The 23,393-nt window shown below is 40.5% G+C and overlaps 1 protein-coding gene across 1 annotated transcript in view; it reads left to right on the top strand.

Annotated features, from left to right (window-relative positions):
- The window catches only part of prx (periaxin), a 42,244-nt gene continuing 18,851 nt past the window's right edge, over positions 1-23,393 (top strand). Inside the window, 4 exon segments of the mRNA XM_036000992.1 lie at positions 1-246; positions 18,048-18,103; positions 20,216-20,323; positions 22,589-22,714. Coding sequence (XP_035856885.1) covers positions 189-246; positions 18,048-18,103; positions 20,216-20,323; positions 22,589-22,714 — 348 coding nt within the window. The 5' untranslated portion in view covers positions 1-188.

The following is a 23,393-nucleotide window of genomic DNA, read 5'->3' as shown; positions in this document are numbered from 1 at the left end:
TCTATTTGTGATCCACACTGACAGTGTAGCTTGGTCTCCCGTGGGCCCAAACAGTCAAACCGATCCTCAGATCGCCTCCAAAGCCCACCTGCCTCCCCCAGCTCTGTCACCCAGCTCTCCCAGCCCCACAGCCCGTGTGTGGGCTGCTCCATCGGTGTGTTCCCTCCATCGGCTTCCTGCTGTGGACCATGTGTGAGTGTCTGCGTGGAATATTCAGAGTCACCTGGACACCTTCCTCCAATACAGGTCAGGATGAATAATCTTACTCTACTCCACGGAGCAACCCAACCTCCATAAAAAGCACCACAACATTTTTGTGAAACAGCACATTTTTAGTGGGTACAAAAACTGGAATATTATTGTCATATAATGATTAAATGGATTATATGACAAAAACATTTCCATTTTCGCTTTCTTGTCACATAGGCAGATTATCTGATGGTTGCTTTGGGAGGTACTTTGGTTCAGATTAACTTTAAATTTAAGCAAAACTTTGGTTAAGGTAAACTTTAAATTTAGTGACATTGGGCAGTTCAAATTGTTTGACAATTTACAGGTTAGTTCAGAATTAAATAAGTAAGTATTTCTGTAAAAAGTAAAACAGTCTGACATGAGTTGAGAATCAGACTCAAGGTTGTTAGAATTGAAGGCAGATATCCACACCCATGATCCACCATGAACACATCGTAATGTAACATTTCGTTTCACTATTTTATCCACAAACTACTGCTTTTTATGCTGTTGTTGTTTGTTTCTACTCATGGCTCCTTCACGTATTATGTCTGTGGTGGTATAATGTAGTTCTCATATTTGTACTTATTTTAGAAAGTGCTCACTTCATGGCATTTTGATTGGATTTGTTTGGATGTAGAGTAGCATTTACATACAGTACAAGGTCTTTAGCTGCTAATACCTGGAGTGACCTACAATGACAAAGCACATGGAGATTCAGGGACATAAAGAGAGACATGTCACACAACTCTTGGTGCAAGATGTACTGTTTATACTCCTTGAATAGTTGCTCTTATGGTACGATTTGTGGTTTGATGATCCAGGAACTGAAACAATCTAAAATCAGTCTCTTACAGTCAGTGGAAGAGACTCTACATTTTGTGTGCAAATGGAACAGTTTCAGACTCATCCTATATTCATTTGTTGATGCTGCACTGAATGCACAAACTGTGCAATGCTTTTTGGTTGGTAGAAAGCGGATCAGATGGTCTTTTGGCCATTTCTCTTGTCCTAGTATATATGTTCAGTATTCAGTGCTGATTTTGCAGCTAATGTTTGGTCACATCTCCTTGTGATGATACATAATGTAAGGTTGTGTGATTCGAATGATGAGGTTTCTAATAACTAACTGAAAGGTTTGTGCCTTATTAGCAGCTGTGCTAGGTTGCCAGATGGAAGCACTGCTTCGTGTTATTCTGTTTGCTTATTCTTGCACTAGGCCTTTGTTGTACAAAACAGGATGGTTTAAATCTCTTAAAAAATCCACATTCCCAAAACAGCCTTTCATTTGGTCAGCGGTGTAAATTCACTCTTCACCACCGCACATGATGCAGTGGAATTGCATTTGGAAGTAAAGAGACGCTAACAAACAACTGGCTATCCTACTTCCCTGTCCACTGGACACAGAGCAACATGTGTACCCCATTAGAGTTGTGTTTCTGTTCTAATTTATGTTGTTTTTATGTTTGTTTTTGCTCTGGTGTCTTGGGATTTTGTCAGTCAGCTGCTAACTTTGTCTGCAGTTTGACACTGTGCACAAAAGGTACACTCAGTTTGGCTGAGGTTGTTTTGTGAAGACTGCTGCTTACAGTTTTATGAGGGTGGGTTAATAAATATATATGTGCAGCTAGGAAACCAAAATACTGAAAAACCCATACCCTAAAATGGTTAAAAGCTGCAGTTTGTTGTCATTTGATTCAATGTTAATATCCCTAAAACATCGCTGAACCCTCTTTTTTAGCATTAGACAACTGAGGAGATGACGACTCTTGGCAGAACATTCAATCATAGTTGATGATACTATTTTTCTTTGGACAGCGATAACTGCTGTTTAATGGGAAATGTTCATACTTTGTAATTCACCTCCTCTCAACTAGAAAATGTACTTTCAGAAACCATGGCTGACACTTGTTCTTTGTTACAGCCTCACTATATTAATATTTTAGTTTATTGTTTATTTAACCACAGGTATCCACAAAGGATATACATATGTATACTGTAGCATTTGGAGAAATGAACCCCTCACTTTCATCTCTATTAATACCCCGAGGTCAGGTCAGCACACAGAAAGGTTGTTCAGTTGCAGGTCAAGGCGAAGCCGAGGGAGGAAATGAGCATTGTGTCACTGAAAACACTTTATAGGTTATATGCTCGAGCTGTGTATTGGTGTGTTTGTTGGATGGTCAAATAGCTTTGGAAAACCCCCTCCCTCCACATCATTCTGGGGGGCTCTGTCCGAATATTTCGGTACCCTTCCGAAACCAAGGAGCTCACACCCACTTCACATCGTGATTGGTCAGCTGTGCGGAGGTGAGAAAGAAGCCAGGGTTTGAACTTCTTTGAGCTTTCTTTATTTATTCTTTACACAACAATTTTTCGCACTTTTGGTGTAAACAACTACGTGTAAAGCTTTGACTTTCTTCCAGGAGACAGTGTCTTAAAATGTGCACTCCTCCTCTCTATGACAGTCAACTTTTCACTCTGCCTTCCAGTGTGGACGTTCAGAACGACTCTAAACTCTTGATTCCACACGAGCTCGGACAACATGTCTTACAACCTAGTTCTAATCGATCATTATTATCATATCAACAAAATGATCCTGCTCATATAATGGCTGCTTACCATCGGCAAAAAGACTAATTGTGTTTAGATGTTTTTCACTGTAACACACACACACACACAACCTGCTCCAGTTTCTTGGCCCATTTAAGCGCTGACGAGGGCATAGCTGTGGTCTGGTGGGACCTCGAGCCCCATGCCAACCGAGCTGCCCATCCCCCCTCACCCCTCCTTCACCCGTCAACACGCCCCACACCAACCACTCTACTCCTCCTCGGTCCTCTGTTAGCTCTCCCGTTTGTCTCTCCTGAACATCCTCACTCCCACCCACTAAAAACCACACTTCATTCACAGACCCTCGTGTGTCTGCCAAGCTTCCGTATGATATCATATGAGCATGTCACTGCATCTGCATCTGTCACTGCTATCTTTGAAGAGAAGCCTTTAACTTGATGATGATTGGTTTTCGTCGTGGAGCATGTAATTCTTCATTTGAAATGAAAACATCGAAATCACCAAGAGAAATAAGTTGCAACATTGCATACAGATACCGGCTCCACCCTCGCTCCATCCCTGTCACCCTCCATCCCTCCCCTGTCCAGCCCAGCCCTTGTTTCAGGGTCCTAGGCCTCCGCCATGTCTAAATCCAGGCTTTGTGTGCAAGCTGGAGCGTAACAATGACCATGTTAGCTGACACAGTGCTGGCTGCCTGATCTGCGCTGACAGCATCTTCCACCCTACCACCCCACCTCTGCACGGCTCGCTGGCTAGAGACACATCCATAGCTCAACTGTAGGACTGTGGGCTGGGTACGGGGTTGGATAGTGCTTTACTTAGACCATGGGGGAGTAATGGGTTGGGGGAGAGGGGCATTGGTCCGCAGTTTAATGTGGTTTATAAAGCCCTGGGGTCCGGATAAGGGCTTAAAGGATCTGCACACCTACGCAGGTGTTTTTTTTATACATATTTTGGCTAATCAGACCTATGCTCAGGTTGTAGTTTGGTGGATTTATGATGATGGGAATTATGCAAGTACACCAAACTTCATGAACTAATGAGAATGACATAGTTGGAAGTTGTCCAGATAAAACAAAACTAACAGGAGTGAGGGAGATGTACCACGTGTGTGCGGCAGCTGCAATGTTTAAACATGCATGAACTCGATAAGTTGACTTCAAAAGTTGAATCAGTGGTTCATATCGGTGACATCAGATTGCGTATTTTGTCTGGACAACACATAGAAATGAAATGAGGAGTGAAATCCAGTGTGACCGCATCTTTAGAAAATAATAAACTAGTCATAACTAATGGAACCAGCAGCAGTTTACAGAGCTTTATTGTTTTTATTGATTACTTTTGACAGACTTAAATGATCAGCTGTCTGTTCTTTCAGCACTTCCCCAGACTTAATTAGAAATCAGATTAGTTTTATTGTATCATGCTGAATATTTATCATTTTGGTTTGAGGATTGGCTGCCAGCACCACTAACATCTTCTTTAGAGAGTTAAACTTTAGTCAGTAATAGTCTTCATACATATGTAATAGACATTTGTTCCTGCTGTTAATCATTCATGGGTAGAATCTTCAGGCAGCTTTGCTTGATACAGTTGTGTTTGGGATTTACTTTACAGTGTCCATTAAAACTTCTTTTATCCAGCTGAATTACTTCCACTGGAGGGAACGCCTCTTCACTTAATTTCACCTCAGTGAGCATGAAATTGTGTCAGTCTTCCTTTGTTCGCATTAGTTCCACCTTTGAATTTCTTTCCCTGGGTGGCAGGTGCTATGACTTTAGATACAGCATATATACGTTTAATACCTGTGGATCAAGCCCTCATGTGGACCAGCATACACCATGCTGAAGTGTCCTCGCGCAAGGAGACATAAAATGACTACAAAGAGATGCAAGAAAACTACAAAAAGGGGCCCAACAACCACAAAGAGATGCAGAAAAAGTACAGAGAGTGACCACAAAGCAATGCAAAATGATCACAAAGAAAGACAAATTAACCACAACAAGTTGCCAGGTCATTTGTAGTTGATTTGTGTCTCTTCCAGTCTGGGTGTCTTGGGAGGTGTGAGGGGCCTTTCATATTCCTCTGCCCAGGGGGGACTTTGGTTCGCTGTTCGGCACGTCTGAACCTTTCCATATTTACCTCAACTTTGCAGTCAGCTGGTTTACTACAAATCATCCATAAGTACAGGGAGGGAAACAAACAGACATACTCAACAGAAGATCCGCACAGGACATGCTGAAATGCAATGCAGAGACAAGCAAAATACACACACACAACAAACAGCAGTTGTTCACCTGAAAAGAAGACACACTTTCTCTAAAATGAGATCCAAGGCCTGCTGTTCCTATTTTGAGCCATTTGCTTTTAAAAATAACTTCCTAACAACATCAGTTTTTGGAAAGTTCATGCAGGCATCTAAAGATCGTTAGGATTTTATTAGAGCACATCTTCTGGTTTATTTTGGCTCCTAGGTTTGACGTTAGATTGCTCAGCTGGGACATCGAGATCCAAACAATTTATGAGAAAGAAACCCCATGTGTCTGATGTAACACAAAGTGTATCAGCTAGTTTTTTAATCCATAAAGATCCCTTTTTACCATGAACAGGGTACATTGCATTTTTTGGAAGCTGTCCCATTGGTCAACTTGCTTATTAAAGTGCTCATATCATTTTCAGGTTCATAATTGTATTTAGAGGTTATATCAGAATAGGTTTACATGGTTTGATTTTCAAAAAACACCATATTTTTGTTGTACTGCACATTGCTGCAGCTCCTCTTTTCACCCTGTGTGTTGAGCTCTCTGTTTTAGCTACAGAGTGAGACATCTCACTTCTGTTCCATCTTTGTTGGGAGTCACACATGTGCAGTAGCTAGGTAAGGACTACTAGCCAGTCAGAAGCAGAGTATGAGGGCGTGCCATGCTAGCAGCTAGCAGCTAGGCGAGCATTATAACGTGTTACAAAGTGACCATGTTTGTCTCTGAAGTAAAGGCTGGACTACAATAGAGCTGTTTGGAGCAGTTTGTGAACAGTGTTTTCTGTTGGAGATGGTAAGTCCCTTTGGGTGGACTTTGGGCTTTTTCACTTTGTAAACCGATAACATGCACAAGAAAGATATATAACACAATAAAGGAAAGGGGAAAAAGCCAAAAAGCATAATATGAGCACTTTAAGTGATCAGAACTTAATGGCAGATCAATTACTCTGGCACTCATACATACAGACTCAGCAGTGTACAGTAGCATAGTAGATGAGGAGGAGCATTATCCAAAGTAGAAAGACTGACCCTTGAGATTCTTTTTTATAGCCTGTAGTCTACCTTTGAAAATTGATATATCATTAAATTGCTGACGTAGCCAGGTCTATTTGTACGTAGATTACTATATCATTTTGAATTCCTCCTGGAAACAGGGAAAGTAGTCCCTGTAGTTAGTTTTGCCTGGTAATTGTGCTGATCTCCTGCAAAAGAAGGAAAAACTTGGTCTCAGATCATTTAAAATCAAATTTTAAGAGCTGCAAAAAGTTTGCATTTTATCTCCTTTGAGCCAATTCAAGTCACCTATCAGCACAGCTCTATTTTTGTGCCTGAATTGTCAAACTCAACATCTCCTTTTGACCCAGTTAGTGATGGATTTCATAAAACCATGACAAGTTTGCTGGGTTTTGTGTGGACACATGCTGCAGGTATCTGAGAGACAGAGAGAGAAACAGTCAGTAGTCTCAATACTTAGACACATAGTCTACTATGTTACAAACTTTGTTATCTTCTTCTCCTCCCTCCTTTATCGTAGTTATGCAGTCCCGCCTCTTGCTGCCCTAATATGGGGGCATCTCTGCCCTACGGCCAATCAGGCTGCTGAATGCGTCCCTCCTAGAGATGCCATGGGCCTGGGCCAGGCCTGAGGTTTCAGTGAGGGGAGCAACAGGCTGGCTGGTGACAAGGGGCAAAGGCTTTAGATAGAAAAAGGGGGAAAAGTTTAAAAACATACCAATAACAATTAGTTAAGGAGAGTAGCTGAGGACAGACAGGAAGTGAATGTTAGAGAGAGGGAGTCATTAGGAACATAGGAAAAGAGAGAGAAGCTGAGATTTGAGCTGCAGGTGGAGGTCCGTCATCTTTGAACCACTGGAAGAGGCACGCTGACGCTGATAATTAAGGTAGGCTGGATGGATGTGATTTAATAAAGTGTGCTGATGACACTGCTGAGGGCTCTGTGTTGTTGCTCTGTGCAGAGAGGGAATCAGGTGTTAGAAGTCATGGTTAAAGGGGACTGATAGCTTGCAGTATAAAGCTTCAGCAACATGCCTTTGTTGCTCTGGGTCTGGACTCTGTGGCTGTATATTTCCATTTTAAATCAGCCTGAGAATGTGTTCAATTTTCTGAAATATTGCTTCAACATTTGGCAGCTCAGGAACTACTGCGAGCTATGCAGAATAGTTTATGTAGCAGCCTGCAGACTCCACATTGCTGACTTGGGAGAGCATAACAATAGTGCGCTGTTTAAATGCAACGACAGTTTTAGTAGGACAGCTGCCGCCTGTGTTTATTCCAACATGCCAGTTGCTGGTTACAAACACTTGAGCGTTCACTGAGGTGTATGGTAACTATTTGCAGTGTGGTATGTCACTATGACTCCAAGTTTATAAGAGTGTTTTGTAATGTGACCTGGGTCAAATAACACTTGAAAATTATTCGCATTATTTAAGCCTATAGGTGTGTCAGATGGGTGGGGCATCCAACACTGGGAGCATCCCAACAATTAGTAAAGCAACTTATCTCTAATCTATCATAATAATAATAATAATAGGGTGTACCAGTCAAAAATAAGTTTAAATGGCCTCATGCAGAGCAGAGCTGCTGCTGGCAGTATGCAGCCATTTCAAATAGCCCCTGTCTGAATGTTACACAGCAGCGACAGCTGCAGTGTGATGGTCATAGGATCTGTTTGCCCCCCAACTACAGCTCCACCAGCCTGGTATGTACGTTGGCCCAAAGTGGGTACAGAGGCTGCTGTAGCCAAATCACACTCACTTTGTGATGGAGGACCACCAACACATGATTGGAACCAGATTGCATGCATGCAATGGGTCATTTTTGGGCTATAGAAATATTCTGATTTCAAAAACAATATCAAACTAATCTAAAAGGCAGATTCTACTTTCCAGCAACCTTTTTACAAGGGCATTGCTAGTTAGGTGTTTTTCCTGCCTTTCGTTATCAACTATATTCCCGTTTAGCTCCTTGGAGGAGGACATGTTTGGACTGATTTACTGTTTTCTGCTGCTGGTGATTTGTTGCTTTCAATTGTTTGAAAGAGTCCAGCTGTATATAAGATAAGACACAGACTGACTTTATATACTTTTATGAAACAACTAAGCCTAAATTATGTATCAAGTTAAATCTTTTGCAATGTCACCTAAGTGGTACTGAAATTCCAGTGAACATGACGGCATTAGCACAGACAGTCAACAGGCGTGCACTGAGCTATGTGGTAAACAATTTGAGATGGCAACAAAATGGGATAAATACTGTGAAGCTACTCTGAGGGCCATGAGATTCCTCATCAGATTTGTCCAAAGTGTTCTTGCCTAACTCAACATGTACAGCTGAGATAACAACAGTATGTGCCTTCGCTGTGTTGCACCACTTATTCTGTTGCTGTCACGCTAATCATGTTTTGTAATGAATTATAAAATAGCAGATTGTCAGCCGACAGTGCTGCAATTGTTGCTTAAGATAGTTTGATACATAATTGTTATAATAATTTATTTAACAACTGTAATAATTACAGTTCCCTGAATGAACCCCCTTATGCAACTATATGTACTGAAGCTTGGCTGCAGGTTTTAGTATTTTTAGTATGTTATGTCATTGTACGCTCTCAGCGTATTTGATCATGTGTTTGTCCATATGGTAGTTGTTGACGGCTCCCCATCATAATAATGGCATCTGCCAAGCCCCTCTTTACTGCAGCTTGTTTAAACGGAGGCAAGTAACTGAACTCCCCTCTAATTCTGTCTGTACTGATTGTTACAGAGCTCACAGGTCTGAGTATGATGCTACAAATAAAGTCTTAAGTGTCAAGTGTTGTGTAGTTTTGTTGTCGTGGATGCTTTAAGACAACATAATCTGTTATTTTGAGGTTGCATATTGCTGGAACAAAACAAAAAAGCAGCAGGTATCATTTGTGTGTGTATCCATGAGCCGAGAGTAAATGACATAGAATGAAATGATGGATGATAATGGCAGTTTCCTGGCGACAGACTTTGGGTGGTGGTGGTTGCGGTTGTGGGTGGGGTTAATTGTAGACCAGGAAGTAGGGTCAAGAGTTGATTGGGCAGTTCAGGCGGGAGACCTCATGAGGAAACATGGCTTGACGTATGTACAAGGGTGAACTTCCCTCGGAGAGCCGAGAGGATTTTTCAGGAAGGAAAACTCATGTAAACAAATGACTCGAGAGCACATGTCACATGTTAGTATCTAATACACAATTTAAATATATTTATTCTAAAACTGAGAAATACAGTTCATAGTGTGTTGCAAATTTTGAATCACTCAAAAATGACCACACGGTGTCTCTCACCATGTGTCAAGTGTATCTGTCAAGACTATCTCGGTTTCCTGTTTACATGGAGGCATTTCCTGTCCAGAGCCCCACGCCAGCGGATGTGTCTTGTTTTGTCCATCTGATGTTTGAAATGGCCAGGAGACGCGTTGGGATCTATCCCACTAATCTCAAACAGTAGGGGTAAAGAGGGGTGTGCGTAAAAAAACATTTCAACTGCCAATTACATGTGCTTCGTGGATTGTGTGGATTGACAAATAAAGCTCTCTTTCTCTTGAACACCAAACCCTAATAAAACGTAATGATAAAGCGATTAAATGTCAGTTATGTCAGATGCAAATGACAGACTGCAGTACATAGCCACAACAAAGCCTAGACATTTTGTTTGTGATGCCCTCAGCTTAGAAAATCCCATTTAAAGGGGTTATCCAGTGATATAGTAGGCCTACTGCACTTCCATTAAAATGTTGGAAGGACAAGAGACAGAATGAACAGAAATGTAAGCTGCTGAGGCTAAGATATCTTGACTTTTTAGTCTGGGTCAATCTCCAAAAACACAAAATCCTACATTTCTCATAATACAACCAATAGCAAATGCCCACGTCTTTAAAGCTTAGCTTCTAGCATGTAATGCTAGGGGCTTGGAAGGCTCTCCATTTCTATGTTTTCACAGGCGGCATTGCATTCCTCATGAAGTAAGTAAACTGACCTTTACCTTATCTGTAAACATAAATCAGTGGACTGTCTTTCCAGAAACATGTTCTTATTAGTTTGAATTATACACAGACCTAACTGTAAACAGTCCAATGTGTGAACTACAATTAGTAATTAATAGTCTCTCATAAAAACTGTTGACAGAGGTGAAATTCTTTTCCCATTCGTTGTGTGTTGGTGGAGGCAAAACTTCAGCAAATAATAACACAACCATCTGATTGGTTACTTAATAAAAGTTGATAAGTAGGAAAGGTTACACTTTACTTGAAGGTATCTACATAAGAGTGACATGACACTGTCATGAACGTGTCATAAACGTTTATAAACAAGTCATAAACATTTATGACATAACGCTTCTTTTAGTGTCATTCGGTTTTTGTCATGACAAGTTTTGGTTAGGGTTAGAGTTAGAGTTAGAATTAGGGTTAGGGTTAGAGTTAGAGTTAGGGTTAGGGTTCACTGTGTCATGACAGTGTCACGTGTTCATGACAGTGTCATGTCACTCTTATGTAGATACCTTCAAGTAAAGTGTTACCATAGGAAAATATGTTTTTTAAAATTTGGTAAACTGAGTCATTAACTGCAATTTGTCTTTGATACTGTCAGTTGGCTCTCCTGCTTACTTTACAATGCCAACATGTGTTTAGTATTCATTTGTCGGAATAAACCCTCATGTCTGAGTCCTCTAATGTTTCACCACGATGACATGATGATGATTGGACGATACTTCATTTGTCTCTGAGAAAACGGAAAAAAAATCAATGAAGTCTCCCATTTGTACTCTATTGCAAGTTTACAAACGCACTAAAAACCTCTCCCTCTTTTTTTTCTTTTCTTTATCACAAGACTGCATGGTACGTGTTATTCTCTCTGTTCATTTCCAGTTTTTGCCTCATTTCCACTACATGGTTCAGCTCGACTCAACTCTACCTGACTCACTTTTGTTACCACCAAGTACATTTCTAGAGTTTGTTTATTCACTGAATGTCTGCAGCTCGTGAGGTGACCACGGCGTGCTTTTGCGGGTTGCAATTTTTTTAAAATCTCGATCAAGTGAATACAAAAAGATACGGTCGCTATTGACGGTAGCTTGGCTATTTAAAAAATAACCGCTTTGTGACGACTTTCTGACCAATCAGTGGTCTGCAGTGTTGTTACTCAAAATTCTAGTATTGACTCAGCTTGCTTGGAACCTCGACAGAACTAGTACCCACATAAGTTCCAGGTACTATCAACAAGTTTTGTCAATAGTAAAACGAAGAGTGAGTTGAGTCGAGCTGTACCATGCAGTGGAAAAGAACCATTTGATGTCCATGTCCTTCCACTTGCAGGCTCTTTTTTGTCACATTTTGCCTTTATTTCACTTTTGGTTTAATTTCTGTCATTTCTTCTTCCCCATTCACCTCTGCTGTCCCTACCCTTTCCCATGAGTTCCTCTCATTTACTAATTCTTACATCATCATATCTGTCCAATCATCTTTGTGCCGATGAACGATTTTTGGATGCTGCTCTTTAAAGATCAATGTGATGCTGTTATTTTGTTTTTCATACAGACAATTAATATTATTATATATTTACAATTGATCTTTCCTTATTGATTGTAGGCTCCATATGTGTTTGTGGCTCCATTCATGTGAATTCACATACATAAGTTGTGCTCTGACTACCTACACACAGTACACAAACTGCATGTATAGATAAATAAATAGGTATACAATTCTGGGAAAGTGTGGAACAAAAGCTTTACAATAAATTCATTTAAAAAGAAAAAACAGCCATATACTGCTATTTTATTCATGCATGTGTGGCCTGCCTCAGGAAACTCTTCAGTGTTCCCGCTCTCAAAATAAACTACTACTACTACTACTGATTTCTAAATCTCAGTGTGCTTTTTTAGAATTGATGTTATTCGTTGGAGTCAGTCTCGTCTCTAGAATAGAAACGGTTTCCCTCCTCTGGTCTTGTGATTGTCCTAAAATTAGATCCAATACGTTTTGTGTTATGCACTCAGGCGGCCACCAATTGTGGAAAAAGTGTTGCGGTATTTCCTCTGTGTGTGTACTCTTATGTAAGTGTGTGAGGAGAAAACCCATTTTTGTCGATATCTGGCCTCTACTGATAATGCCTGCGGCCACAAATAAATCACAAACTCACATCCTCAGCTGTCTCTCATGTACTGCCTCGTTGCTGCAGTGTGTTATGTCAAAGAAATGTTATCAACGTTTAAATAGCAGATGGGTGGTTGTTTTCTTTGGGTGGACACCTGATGCTGAGTCCTGCCATTACTGAGCCAACTATAACATCATTAACTTGTCCATCTCTAATAGGCTTAGAGCAGCAGGGTCAGTTTCACAAGGCTGCTGCTGTAAGTCAGAGCAGGACAACAAGAACTATTCAGCTCACATCGCACCATAACAATCCCTGACAGAAGCTATCAGCCAGGCTTTTTGATGTCCAAACACTTGTTTAGACTCTTAGAATTGAACAAAGGTTAGGATTTCTTGACTAGTGGCTTCTTGCAGTTGTGCGAATGATAATGTAGCAGCTTACCGTTGTTATACTGCTACAGTACACAATGGTTATCTGTACGAAGAGTGTGACCTTACTGGACAATCCGTATACATTGGAAGGGTTTTAAAACCATTGGCATTGGACAGAATAAAACTTTGTTACTAAACGTAATTCGCGGTTTTGGAGAATTGTCCAATATTGACATTCTGGTCCCTCAAAACAAGGGACCTTACTTTATTTCCTGTTTCCTACCAGCAACATTGGGTTCTTTAACCATGAAGGGGAACTTTCCTGAACCTTAAAGTCCCTCTCCACACAAAAATGTGATTTTCTTATATGTTTATGGCCTGGGCTCCTTGAGAGCCCACATACAGCTTATTGCCTACTGATGTTTTACTCCTTGCAACCTATGCCCTCAAATTTGCGGCAGGCAGTTTTCTTGACTTCCTTTCCAGACTTTGATATCTAGTAATAGTTGTTAAGACTAGAAAAGCGCTATATAAATACATACATTTACATTACATTTACAAAATTCACAAATGAGTAAAAGCTAATACAGGCTCAGCGTTGTTGTATACATACAGGCCAAAGTTTTACACAATTGGAGGATGTATGGAACATGTGTCACTATAAAATTATGTCCATGCCTGTGCTGTTTTCATATAGATTTGCATTGTCATATGGATTGTTTTGTATTGTTTTGCAAGGCGCTGACATATGAATTATTTTCAATTTGGTATGAGGACTTGCTTTTACAACTCTGACTACTGAAAGGCTTCTTTAGTTCTAACACTTTCATAACAAATCTCAGAATGATTGCATGTAAATCTGATATAGTTAAAAAAAAAAAAGGCATTGTGTTGTGACTAAGCCTTAGGCACAAACTCTGTGCTGTTGAAAGTTAACAGCACAGCTCTCTCTACAATCTCACTAACAAACCCACCTGCATTATCAAATCTACTCACGACAACATAATCCACCTCCTGTCAGACAAACAAGCAAGCATGCAATCTTTAGCTGCATAGTAGCTGCCATGGATCATATTAGCATCTTACCCACTACATTATTATGGATTCAACCTTTTTGTACCAATTGGACAGATGATTATTAATTTTTATTTATGAATAGAATCGCTGGGAAATAATGTGACATTTAATTAGTTTGTCTAGGAGCGTGCAACATCCCAGACAGGAAGCAACCTTGCTTTCACTTGTTTGTGCTTTTTGGTTTTAGCCTACTGGATATTCTTTTGATGCTTTGGTGCACAGTGAAAAGCACGGGTGTGTGAGCATACATATTTTTTATGTTGATGTGTTCCATTGCAAAAATATACACATCTTGACACCCTAAGTAAGCACTTGGTACCTTATTTTTTTTATTTGAGATTAAATCTGCATTGCACAAGCGTTTTTTTCATGGCACAGCTGTGTTGGTCAGCTCTCTGATTGTGATGGTTTCAACAGTTTGGTTTAGTCGAGCCTGGCACATGGAAGAGGGACATGATCAACAGTAGAAATGATCTTACTGGGACTGGGATATATGTATCTGCTCTTTCAAATAAAGTTTAGGACCTGTTCTCAAAGCAAAGATGCTATTCATCGAGGCAAATAGAAGACCTGCAGTTTCATCCTCTCTCCATATGTCCCACTCAGTATTACATTAAGACAGGAGGGCTGTTGCATCCTGCACACACTTAAGATGGAGAGCGATACAGAATCCCACTATGACATAGTCTACGGATTATATAGTCATACAACATTCACTTTCAACAGCAACCCTTAATCGGTATGGCAGAAGGTTGACGGTCCATGCTGATTGGGGTGGTCATCAGGCATGTGGAGGCCTGCAGATGTGTGAGTCTGATCTATAATAAGACCGGGCTGTGAAGCATTTCAAATCTTCACCACCTCCTCCTCTGCCATCCCTCCATTCCTCTTCTCTGTTCAGGGAGTGCCACCTCCTCCACCTGCTGCTGTCTGTCTGTCTGTCACACAGAGCTGCAGTGTAAAGCTGCTGTCAGGTGCACAAGTCTAATAATCTAGATTTAATCTAATTAATTATAATCAAATTTTTATTATAATCTAATTTAATAATAATCTAATTCTAAAAAAAATCTAATAATGTAGCTAATAAAACTGAAATATTCTGTTTTTCTCTAGAGGAGTGACTATTGTTTCTAAACTCAGAGCTCAGGGAACTTTTCATTTTGATTAAAACTTTAACTAAAAACTTTAACTAAAAACTATACCACTTTGATAACTAAGATTGCTTGACAACAGTGTCATCCTTCACATTACTGTGACTGTTGTGTCTGCTGTAGGTTAATGAAACACAGCAGTGAGGACTGGTTATTTGGATTTGGTTTATTATTCTGACTGCCACTTTCAGGCCATTAGTACAGCAGTGTTGTGATCGCACCTGTTGTTGCTGCTGCACCTGATGCAATGCCAGTCACTCAGGACTAAAATAATAGTTAGAAAGTCTGGGTCTCAACACGGCACGCTGAACATCTCTGTTTGACAGAGTATGTGACTCAAACTGAATTTGCTAGTCAAACAAAATATCTGAATATCTAAACTATGTAAGATTTAGTGTTTAAAATGAGTTGAATTTAATTTTAAAAAAAACACCAGAATCTGTTTAAGATTTTCATTAAATAAAATCATACCATTTTTCATTTGTAGATGTTGGGGTTCTGGATCTGCTCAGTGTCCACAACAGATTGTTAATTGAGTACATTGGGCCCACTTTGTTATATATTATTATATCTCTTTATCGCTGTAGAAGCAGCAGTCAGTGATCTACCAGGGCAAACCGCTCTCACTCCGAACTTGTACAATACAGACGTTTGGACAGCGGCTGTCAGCGGCTGTCAGCGTCTGAAGCAACGAAAAAAGCGCCCTTCAGCGGGTTTGTAGAACGCACCAGGGAGAGCAGCAGCTACACAGGGTTTGAAGATGACGTAGCACTAAGAGTGACTACGGTAGCGAGTAGTATGAAAGGCCGAAAATCCGCGTAGGGAGGCTGGTTGGGGTGGTGCAGGACTTTCACCCAGGAGACCGGGGATCGTGTCCCGCGTGTCACATTTCCTGAACCCAACCGTCCCGTTCTTCTTTTCCTAAACCCAACCGTCTGTTCTTCTTTTCCTAAACCCAACCGTCTGTTCTTCTTTTCCTAAACCCAACCGTCTTCCGCGTGTCATGGAAACGTAAGCCCACCCACGACCTTTTCCTTAACCTAACTGCGTCAAAAGTGACGCCAATAGTCCCGACCAAGCGCGTTTAGAAGCGTGTTTAAATATGACGCTAAAGGAGACTTTTAGCGTCAATAACAACGACAAAGGCACCTGACCAAGCGTCCGTATTTTACGAGATGGGAGTGAGAATGTGTTGACCTGGTCCTCAGGGATGGTTTTGATGTCTCGTTTTCATCCCTTGAGAGTGTATCACTTTATGTGGAAAGGGTCTATCTCTCCAAAACTTGTTCTATTCCATGACTGTGACTGATACACTGACCAATGGGCATTTAGTGAATGTGTGTTATGTGTTCCTGTGACCTGCTGGATACCAGATACCTCCAACCCACCCAAACAGGCACGACATGCACGCTGACACTCTACACGTCCAAACACACACACACACACAAATTCAAACACACATTTAAATGCACAAACACACACACATACAGCTAGCTAAGCTACAGCAGTTAAAAAAGTGATCACATGAAGGCAGGACTGTGAGGAAGGTGATAGCTAGGGGGCCACAGTTATGGAAAGAAAGCCAAGTGATTCCTGAACGAGTTATGATGGACTGATGGTAAACCAACCAGGAGAGGAGCTTCTATACATTCAAAAGACTTTTCAGTTAAATCAGTGACTTCTTTAAATAATGGCTCTGGGTTTCTTTCATTGGTGCTACAAACACTCGGCTTCATTAGTTCCTGCTGGCATCATTTCTGCTTTTATAGCGTGCATCAGCTCTCAGTGGTGACTGATCGATGGATAACAAATGTGTTTAAAAGTCTGAGTGGACATCAAAGCGTCCGGAAGCAAGCCATGGGATCTGGTCTAAGGTCTCGTCCGCTTTACTCTATTTGGCTACACCAATAACAGTCCTGCGAGCCCTAAATCAGTGTGAAAATATTTTTTTTCTTTATACGACTTTTATACAGTGGTACATTTTAATGCCATAACAAACCAGAACAAACATCTCATTGTGTGATTGACTACTGTAAAGCCCCTTTCCAACTGGACAAAAAAAACACTAACACCCACTAAGTTCAAAATTTGATAGCCACCAAATTTTTTATTTTTTCAGTGGTATTTGTATGTTTGTTTATTATGACAATGTCACTTCTGTCATGGATGATTTGGGGCAGTTCGAGTGGTACCAATGGTTTCCTAAAGGTGTCTGAGTGGAGCGTTTGGAGAGGCTTGTGTGCCGGTGCAGAGGCATGACCAAGACTACGGAAAGAATCTTAAAACCGCCGTCTCAAAAGCTTTAGACTGACAGCCATGTCACTGTTTGAACTCCATATTCACGAGCCTGTCATGAACACCCGATGCTACACCTTCTTAAGAATGCTACTGGAGCTAATTTACTGTTATACGATACAGTCCTGTTTTGATGGCGTTTCAGTGGTGACTGGTGTCATCCTGCATATAGACTGAATGTCCATTGAAACTAAATGTATCGGAAATGTTCCTGATTTAATTTAACTTTTTACAGATAATTGCAGAAACATACCGTATGTGTCAGGTGTGAAAAATATGCTCATATCTTTTAATATTCTACAGTATGTGTGCACACATGCAGTGAGAGCTGATGATGCCATTTCAAACTGACCCCAGAGTAAAATGTCTGAAGCAGAAGTGGAACACATCCAGTACATATTTAATTTAGAAGTAAGAAAATTGGACACTGAGATTCTCAGATACAGTGCATTAGTTCCCAAAGTTTCAGGAATTAGTTAGGGATACAGAATCACAGGCAACACAAGGGCAGACTAAACACATAATGTAGAAATTGTGAAAAAATAATCCTTTCCATAAGAAAAAGAGAAAACAAATCAGTAAAGTCATCCGTTTTGTCCTCTTTAACCCAGTATAGGATAAAGTTGGAGTAGCACAATCAACGATTCCTTTTTCTATGTACCTCATTCCTGTTTAAAGTAGTTTGAGGTTATTGGACATGTGTTACATTTAATTGAAATTGAATTTAATTGAATCCCTGTTTATGTGCTTTTATCTACAGGACAGTCAGTTAAATTCATTCAGCCAATTCAGGAAATGGCTTCCCATTCTTATTTTTAATGCATGACTCTCCTATGCAATATAATGAAAAAGCTTAGAATGAATGCACTTCATTGCAGTCTCCTCTTGATTGAACTAGATAAACTCTGAGTTACTGCAAAAACCTGAATAACCTGAGTTGTTTTTATCTGTTTCAGACTCTGACAGAGACCAAGAGGACAGCCATGTTTTCAGCCAGACCAGAGATCCAGCCGTAAGTAAACGCAGACCTCCTTCTGCTTGTGAAAATATATAAACCAACCATGCTACTGTCGTTTTTTAGTAAGAGCCGTAACACCAAAGTGAGTAGGTGATTTTAGGCCTTAAAAATGGAATAATGACGAGTTGCTCAACACATGGGTGGATTACCGAACGGGGCTACCGGGCCTGGGCCCAAGGGCCCAAGAACTCAGGGGCCCCTAAGCCAGAGCCTCTGCGTGAAGTCGCTGTTATTAACTTGTCGCAAAGTCAAAGAGCTTAGACATTCATGTCAATAACAAAGACCCAAAAGTCCTTCTGAAAAACTAAAGGAATAGCATAAATATTAACTTGGAAGATGACACAAGAAAGAAATCATGATATATTTTAAGTGAGTGTTTTCCCCCTCAGTTTATCTTTAGAATTGTAGAGGAGCTGAGCACTCTGTGCAATATTGCCCCTTCAACTCTGAGGGAAGAAATAAAAAAAGCAAGTGTAAAACAACAGCATTATAATATTATTAAGCCTATTATCATCATTTCCCCGATGACAAACTGAAACAACGATCTACATCAGTATTCACTGGTAAGAAGATGTTTTATTTCTGTGTTCTCGATCCCTTTAAAATCCCCATCTGTCCTCCACACAGTAATAACACGCTGTACTTCAGCTCTGAATACGGTGCAGACAACACTTTAACTCAGTGGAGCGATTCTTATACGGCACTGCGGTTTGATGACTGAAATCACTGTCCACAGATGTTACCGTTTGTTTTTCAGCAGAATAATTGACTTTACTGAGGATGTTATCTTGCTCTAATCTAATATGTGTAAAATGATTGCAGTATTACACTTTATGAAGAGAGTTGTGCATTATTTTTGATTGTGTACGTTACCTCATACACAGGGTACTAAATAATTCTAGCTTCATGTTGTTGTTGTGTGTGTGTGTGTGTGTGTGTGTGTGTGTGTGTGTGTGTGTGTGTGTGTGTGTGTGTGTGTGTGTGTGTGTGTGTGTGTGTGTTAAGAAGAAGAAGAGATATTTTGGTTGGCAAAAAATGAATCTTAATGAGTAATCTATCTTTTTGAAAACATAAAATGAATATTTATAGCAGTAGTTCTTTTGGGAATGTAGCTCACAATCTGCACTTGAAATGTGTAGTGGGTAAGTGCCTCAGTGGCCTGACAACAGGTGAAGTGCTAGAACAGGATGTTTTTACAAGATTAACCATGTGAAGCAAGTAGAGGAAGGAGATACGGGAGGCTGGGACATGACACATGTTTCCTTCAGAAAGGAGGTAAGAGGTAAAAGAACCAAAAACCAGCGCAGTTTGATTCAGTCCAACAATAACAATCCAGCAGAGAAACTCTGTTGCAGTCAGGGGAATAAAACACACACATCACAAATAAAATCACAGGATAAAAATGATAGTAAACGTTCTGGAGGATTCATATTAGCTAGTATATAGATTAAGTTAAATAACAGGTCATCAGGAGAGAAATATAATTCACCCCCTCCAGCTTCTCTGTTGAGAGAGTCTTATCCCAAAGTCATGAAGTTACAGAAAATTAAGATAAATTCAGTCATAGAAGAGAAAATAAGGCCATCATTTATGTGCAGAGGATGATGATGAGTTTAATTTCCTCAGAGGTAAAAAGCCACGTTGTCCTTTTTACTGCCTCTGTGCTCTAAAGATGGAGTCACGGCCACGTCCTCGAGTTAAGTGGAGTGGTAGTAGCAATGCATGGTCCGCATACAGAGTACCTCAGAGTACAACAAACCCACAGCTTGTATTTCTTTTTCAAACTGACTGAGCCTCACACACACACACACACACACACACACTGTTACATATATTCAAACCTGGGAGCCTGGAGCTTCTCAGTACAACCAGTTTCCTTCAGTTCAGTAGCTTCACTGGAGCTGAGAATGTCAGTGGTTGTTAAAATAAATGTGCGTCTCGGTCCCCATGTGCTTTACATTTTCTCCCAGAAGCTGCAGTGCAAAGCTGCTATAGAGAAACAGATACTCTTTTTTTAGTTGAGTTAAAGGGTAAAAGCACACCAAAAAACTGCTGCTGCATGAATATTTCAAAGTGACTTAACACTATCTTCTACTGTGTTGGCAGGTAAAAGACAAGAGGCGGTCGCCCCCCTCTAACAGATCCCCCTCCGCCCCACAACGCAACCCTCACCACAGCGGCTCCACAGACGAACAGGAGAGCCCCGAGAGAGTGGTGAGACACACACACACACACACACACACACAGGGGAACCCATTTGTAAACATAATCTGCAGGGATGCTAGTATGTGCTGTTTGGAAATATGCTAGTGATGCACCCTAGTCTCAGGAAGGAAAAGAAACAAAATTAAGTTTTAAGATTTGAGAGAAAACCAATCTTAGTAAAAGCTGTTTTTTACAGTTGTCATGTGAAATAGTAGAAGATATCAACTTGATTCAGGGGTGGAGTAGTCTCACATTGCCAGATTTATCTCTACAGCGCTGTAGAGATAGGTCTGGTTACACCACAGATGCATTCTAGGATAGGGGGAAAGTAAACGCTCTGGGTTGTTTGCATATTTTTAAACCAATCACAACCGTCTTGGGTGCTCCAGACGCAGCAACGGTGGCTCTGCAAAATAGTCTCGGGAAGAAATTTGTTTTGGTAGAACATTTGCACCCAGCAAAAGGAAACGCCACATAAAATGTTTAATGAAGTTAACTGTTCCCTCAATATTGTAACGTGAGCGCTTTAAATTAGCTGGATATTAAACGTAATTTGCTCTTACCAGTGTAGAGAGCGTGTGTCAGCAGTGTAAAGAGCCAATCTGTCCCAAAACCAATGCCAATCTGTCCCAAAACATTCCAGTTAGAGAGTAAGTGCCGTATTCTTTGTAAATCATTTACTGAAAGAAGCAAGCAGGCCTGTCTTGTTGCACGATCCACATTTTCTTCAAAACTTGCCATTTTCAGCATGTAGCTAGCTATCTCAAAGGTTGTGTTTGTTTCCCGTAGCGTAGAGATTTTGAGAACAGCAACACACATAGAGCGGACATCCTGCGCGCGAGTCATATCACACTTTATCCTGAAATGTACTTCCTTTGATCCAGACTAGGGGTGAAGACCTCGACAGCATCACAGGTCAGTTCAGTTTACCTTACAAGTACCTGGATGCCCCTGGTGTACACTGTGATTTACTTTCTTTGGACCTTTGAGTTTAACCTCAGGGACCTCAAAGCTTCAGCAGCATACAGAAACTGTTGACATTTTTATGAGCTACATTGTTATTTGGATATATTTGGACAGGGGAATGCAGCATTGTGACGGACATCATGTCCCCAGCAGCCACCAGGCACATACAAACTGGAACACAATAGTCCAGGCCCGATCTGCTGAGGTCATTTTCCAGCACATAAACAAGCTTTTATTTCTCCCAGCTCAGCACAGATGCCAGTCGCGGCCTTTTCACGCCGCAGCAGGTGGCCGCCAGCTGCTGGACGCAAAGTCGACAACAAACATCATCTGAATGAAGCAGATCTGAAACCAGCTGCAGGTGTCGGTGTAAACACTCTGACCCACATTCATGGACTGAAAAGTAGCACGTTAGCGAGTTTAGTTTAGAGTTTTTGTCAAACGAAGCTGGTTTCCAACAGAAAGGTCAGTGCAGGGCTCCCGGGTAGCTCACCTGGTAGAGCGGGTGCCCATAGGTTTACTCCTCGATGCAGCGGCCGCGGGTATGACTCTGACCATCGGCCCTTTGCTGCATGTCATTCCACCCTTTCTCTCCCCTTTCATGTCTTCAGCTGTCCTATAGAAATAAAGGCTGAGCGTTAAAGGGAAAAGACCTGTAAAACATCTATGCATTAATAAACACATTTCCTGTTTACATAATACACCCTCATAGTGTAATACTATTGATTACATGGTGGTTATGAATCTTATATCTTTTTCTGTTAGTGCCATAATTAAATAGCCTATTGTGGACGTTTCTTTAGATCAAGATATAAATTTGATTTATATGAAATAGTTTTACAAGAACAACAGAAATCAAAATAACTTGCAAAATGCAGTTCAAAGCACATTACAAAATTAAAAGAAAAGAGCAGACCATTTTAACATCAGTTGAAATATTAAAATGCATTTTAATATCAGAAGGGGAGTAAAATAATAAAAGGTTTAAAACAAATTATTATAAACATAACTTTCACATCATCATCATCATCATCATCCTCATCATCATCATCATCATCATCATCATCTAAATAATTGTAGTCCTCTAAGACTGACCAGTAGTTTAGATAATAAAGAAATTAGAATAACAACAGATTTAACATAGAAGCAATAAACCCGAATAATTACTGGCGATAACATTTAAACAGCACTTTTTTGGTTGATTCTGTGTTGTTCTTTTGGCCTTATGCCATGCGTCTACCCACATTTAAATACATCTCACTATACTATGTCAGAACACTCACCCTGTGTTGTCTGTGTTGTCTGCAGGTGCAGAAGGAGAAGCTTCATGCAGAGCTGAAGCAGGTGTTGAGTCAGAAGAGAAGTCACCTGAGAGAGTCGACCTGCCAGCTGGCCCAACCAGAGATGGACTCCGAGCCCACAGACGAACAGACAGTAAGCAGCCGTCTGATAAACGCTGTTAATAAAAAAGGCTGAAATTTTGATTACTTTTGTTTGTGTCAGTGGTTGGTCAGCAACTGGAGAGCATAGCTTTCCGTCTACCATCACTAATAAGGAGATGGAAGCACACAAAGTCCTTTTTTTCCTTCATGAGCCAAGTTATTTCCTTCGGTCATTCTCTGGAAAAGATTATGTAACAGAGTGACCTTTCCTCTGTGACAGCTTAATGGATAAAATGGATTCACAAGTATAAAGTGTGAGGTGACAAATAACTGTACAGTAAATCCTGCACTCACTCAAGCAAGTGAAACAAGATGTAAAACTGAGTTGAAGACCTTATGCATTTAACAAATGTCCTTAAAGCTGCATGATGCAACGTTTGGCCCCAAAATGGTGTTGACAGTTTTGTTGACTTCAGCAGCCACAGTGGTATTTTACTCCCATGTTTTAGATGTGTCACTTCCAATTTAAACAAATAAATCCAACATGTTCCTTTTGACTTGGATCACACACTCTTAAACTTTAGATTTTTTAGATTAATAGCAGATTAATAAGACCAGTGACTTTATACATTAAAAAACATATTCTGCTACTGTGAACTGCCAACCGAGTTGTCTAATCACTTTAGTCCTTGGTTAATAAAACCATTAAATTAAAAACATAATACATTTTG

This window comes from Sander lucioperca, chromosome 5, assembly GCF_008315115.2.
Source record: "Sander lucioperca isolate FBNREF2018 chromosome 5, SLUC_FBN_1.2, whole genome shotgun sequence".
Classification (NCBI taxonomy): Eukaryota; Metazoa; Chordata; class Actinopteri; order Perciformes; family Percidae; genus Sander; species Sander lucioperca.
Note: the sequence above shows the minus strand (reverse complement) of the source record. Positions and strands in the feature narration are given on the sequence as shown.